Consider the following 3,295-nt stretch of genomic DNA (forward strand, 5'->3'; position numbering starts at 1 on the left):
CCGTACAACTTGTGCTCGTTGCAGTTAAAGAGAAAAAAAGGAGCATCCCTTGTTTGACATTGTCAATAAAAAAGCCAAGTCTGGAAATCGTCTGATCCAAAGAACTCCTTTGCGCTGGTGTTGCACATGAAAATCCCACCTGCCATGTCAGTGTCTTGCCCGAAAGAGAACCACATCATGCAAATGATCCGGCACCTCGCAGCACTGACGGGCGAGGGCGCAGCGCAGCAGGTGGACACCCGCCTGAGGACGGGGCCGACTTGAAGCGGCGAGGCGGCTGGACACGGTTGCACTAGCGACTCCAACTCGCAGGCGGGAGATAGAAGTGATAGTGGGCCGGCGACTCAGGAGTGGAGCGAAGCAGGTCAACGGGGCCGGTTACGGTGGCTGACACCGAGGCAATGGAGACTCGCGGCTGCAGTGATCAGGTCGTGCCGTCGGAGATGAGGGCGGCTCAAAGCCACGGCAGAGACGGCCGCGAGGCAGGGCCGGCTTGAGACGCGGGCGCAGGTGAGGTCATGGAGGCATGGGCCGCGAGGGCGGCTCAGAACGAGGCCGAGTAACGGTGGTTCGTGGCGCCGCGAGATGCGGGGTGCCGAGCACGTTGGAACAGAACGGCATCTCAGCGGCAGTTTAAGATGGAGATGGCAACCCGGAGCTGCGGCGGGCGGCCGAGGACGATTCGGGCAGAAGAGGTGACAGCGACTCGGAGCAAATCCAAGCGAAGGCGAGGCCGAGATGGGCCAGCGCAGCCATGACAGTGGCTCGGAGCAATAGAGGCAGAAGGCGGATCTGCAGAGCCGGCACGGAGGAGCAGCAGGACCAGAGGCGGAGCCGCAGAACCGGCACGAAGGACGCCGGAGACGGCCAGAGCGGCCACCCGGTCCGGGCGCGCTCCTGTGGGAGTATTTAACCAAAAACTACCACATTTGCCGGAAACGTGACGGAAAACTACTACTCTACGTTTTTGTGCGAAAAACTACCAATTTTTTCCTAAACCGTGACAAAAAACTACCAACTCGCGAAAACGCTCGCTTCGCCCGTGCTAACCCCGTTTCTGACGGTTGGACCCGCGAACAGTTGCCACGCGGGCTAACGGGTGGCCGGCGCGCGTTGACGGCCGTTAACGGCGCGTCCGCTGTCGGAACGGCGGCTGTTGGTCGGCTGATAAGTGAGAGCGAGCGAGCTTAGCCACTCGCTCATTCTCTTTCTACTCGCTCGCTCTCACTCATCCTCATCCTCTCCCCTCTCACTGGTGCTGTGAGCTAGGTTAGCCTATCGCTGTCGCCGCCGCGGCCATTGCTGCCGGTAGAAGTTGAGGATGCCATCCTGGAATGACGAGGAGAGCTCGGACGAGGACATCAACATGGTTTCAATGGATCCTCAGCTCTTTGTAAGTGCATAATGGTGGAACAGAGTTAGGGTTAGGGTTAGTTCATCCAAGTTGGAGATTCCAAGTTGCTTTTGGTTTGATTCGAAGTTTCTTTTGCAGGAAACCCCTGACACTGTGGTGGAACCATTTTTCTGTGGTTCTTATACTGAATCTGAGCCGACGTGCATGATGCATCATCAGAGGCCGAAGAAGATGGTGGCTTTTGAAGGTGCTTTGACTGGGAGGCGATTCCTGGGTTGTCCTGTGCAGCAGGTATTAAATCTTAAACGCTAACTTGTTTTGCTGGTGAAGATGTGTGATGTGTTTTGCTGCTGGAGATGTGTGGTGCAGCATGTGGTGCAGAGATGTGTGATGTGCAGAGATGTGTGCTGTAGTTTAGAACTGAAACTTGAAAGTGCCATACATATGGAAGCTATATGGGAAAGTAGATCTTTAGTTAACTGAATTCAATACATGACTGAACCTGAGAACACCTACATGCAGAGATCTTTAGTGTACTGTGAACTGAATGTATTAGTTAGGTGTTTACTGAATATAGCTGTTAACTGAAAGAGAACAGAGTTAAATGAATTTATATTTACTGCTTAATATAGCTGTTAACTGAATTTATCTCTGATGCCAAGTCAGGTGTTGTGTGCTTACTATGAAAGAATTATGTTTGCATAATTCAGAGAGCATATTGATGTAGGTGTGAACTTTGGTTATCTGTACTTAGTTTGTTACTAAGTGATTTGTGCTTAATTATAAATAATTGCTTCTGTAGGATGTAGGTGTGAACTGTGGGGTTGTGGAGTGGATGGATGGTCCTTGGCCAGAGATTCTACAAAGGTGCCTAACAAGGATTTGGGACATGTACCATGAGCAGAACTTGGGGAAGGTGAAGGACAAACAAGCCCATGAGAAAGAGGTGGCCAAGCTACAGAAGGAAATTGATTTCCTGTCAAACAACTACAGCCATTTGGTGGAAGATGTATCCAAGCTTTTTGACTATCAAGATGGCAAGATGTCTCATGACATGAACTATACCAGTCAGGCAATCAATGATCTAAATGCAAAGAAGAAACAACTTGAGGATCAAGCAAAGATTGAGATAAGTATGGAAAAGATGAAGCTTGCCAAGGAGCAAAGGTGCATTCTTCAAAGCCAAGCAGATATCATTCAGAACATGAGGAAGGCCATGAAGGAAGTGGAGGGGGATAGGGACCTACTTAAGAAAGAGAAGAAGAAGCTGGAGTATCTGATTGCTGATCTGGTCAATGCTGGGCATGCCAGCAAAGATAAGCTGGAGAGGATCAAGGCAATTATGAATGAGTGAAGTGCTTGGTGTGTGGGTTAAGTAATTAGTAGGCCTATATATATAGCTGGCCTTGGAATGTCATGCATGTTAGGTGTATATTTTGGGAAAGTTTTATGTGCTTTCAGAATGGTATGAGGGAGGGAGGTACTCTTATGGTTTACGAACTAGTTGGTTTTATCTATGATGTAATGACTTTTATGTTAAGACCTACTATGCTAAGTGAGTACTCATGCTAAGTTAATTAAGTAAGAATGTTTTATCTATGATGAGTCTGTTTTACTCTGCATATATCATGTGTGGATAACTGACAGTAGTGACATAGTTGGAAGTAGAAAGCAGCAAGTAACATATATAGCAAGTAGCTTAGATAGTCTGACAAATAACTTAACATATGTAGCAAGTAGCAAGTAGCAACTAACATATATAGATAATCTGACATAGATAGATAGTACTACCATTCACAGTCTGACATAGATAGCAACTAGTAGTAGATAGTGCCTGACATAGATAGCAAGTAGATAGTGCTGACGAAACTGAACCTAAGAACTTACTGAACTTACGAAAGTTCAGGACTAATGAAACTGAATTTTTTTGCACTGAACTAA

The 3,295-nt window shown here is 48.0% G+C and overlaps 1 protein-coding gene across 1 annotated transcript; it reads left to right on the forward strand.

The window, feature by feature from the left end:
• The first annotated feature begins 1,233 nt into the window (after nucleotides 1-1,233).
• LOC147970987 (uncharacterized) lies at nucleotides 1,234-2,933 on the forward strand. Its single transcript, XM_087522726.1, has 3 exons — nucleotides 1,234-1,393; nucleotides 1,493-1,645; nucleotides 2,157-2,933. The coding sequence occupies exons 1-3, from the start codon at nucleotides 1,322-1,324 to the stop codon at nucleotides 2,706-2,708; spliced, it is 777 nt and encodes a 258-aa protein (XP_087378852.1). The 5' UTR covers nucleotides 1,234-1,321; the 3' UTR covers nucleotides 2,709-2,933.
• The last annotated feature ends 362 nt before the right edge of the window (nucleotides 2,934-3,295 follow it).

The sequence above is a fragment of the Triticum urartu genome, chromosome 5A, assembly GCF_056163025.1.
Source record: "Triticum urartu cultivar PI428250 chromosome 5A, HENAU_Tu73, whole genome shotgun sequence".
NCBI lineage: Eukaryota > Viridiplantae > Streptophyta > Magnoliopsida > Poales > Poaceae > Triticum > Triticum urartu.

Excerpts from the sequence above, each read along its gene's own strand:
- LOC147970987 (XM_087522726.1), top strand. The coding sequence starts at position 1,322 with ATGCCATCCTGGAATGACGAGGAGAGCTCGGACGAGGACATCAACATG. Across the intron at positions 1,394-1,492 it reads CAATGGATCCTCAGCTCTTT|GAAACCCCTGACACTGTGGT; the intron begins GTAAGTGCATAA and ends TTTCTTTTGCAG. Across the intron at positions 1,646-2,156 it reads TGGGTTGTCCTGTGCAGCAG|GATGTAGGTGTGAACTGTGG; the intron begins GTATTAAATCTT and ends TTGCTTCTGTAG.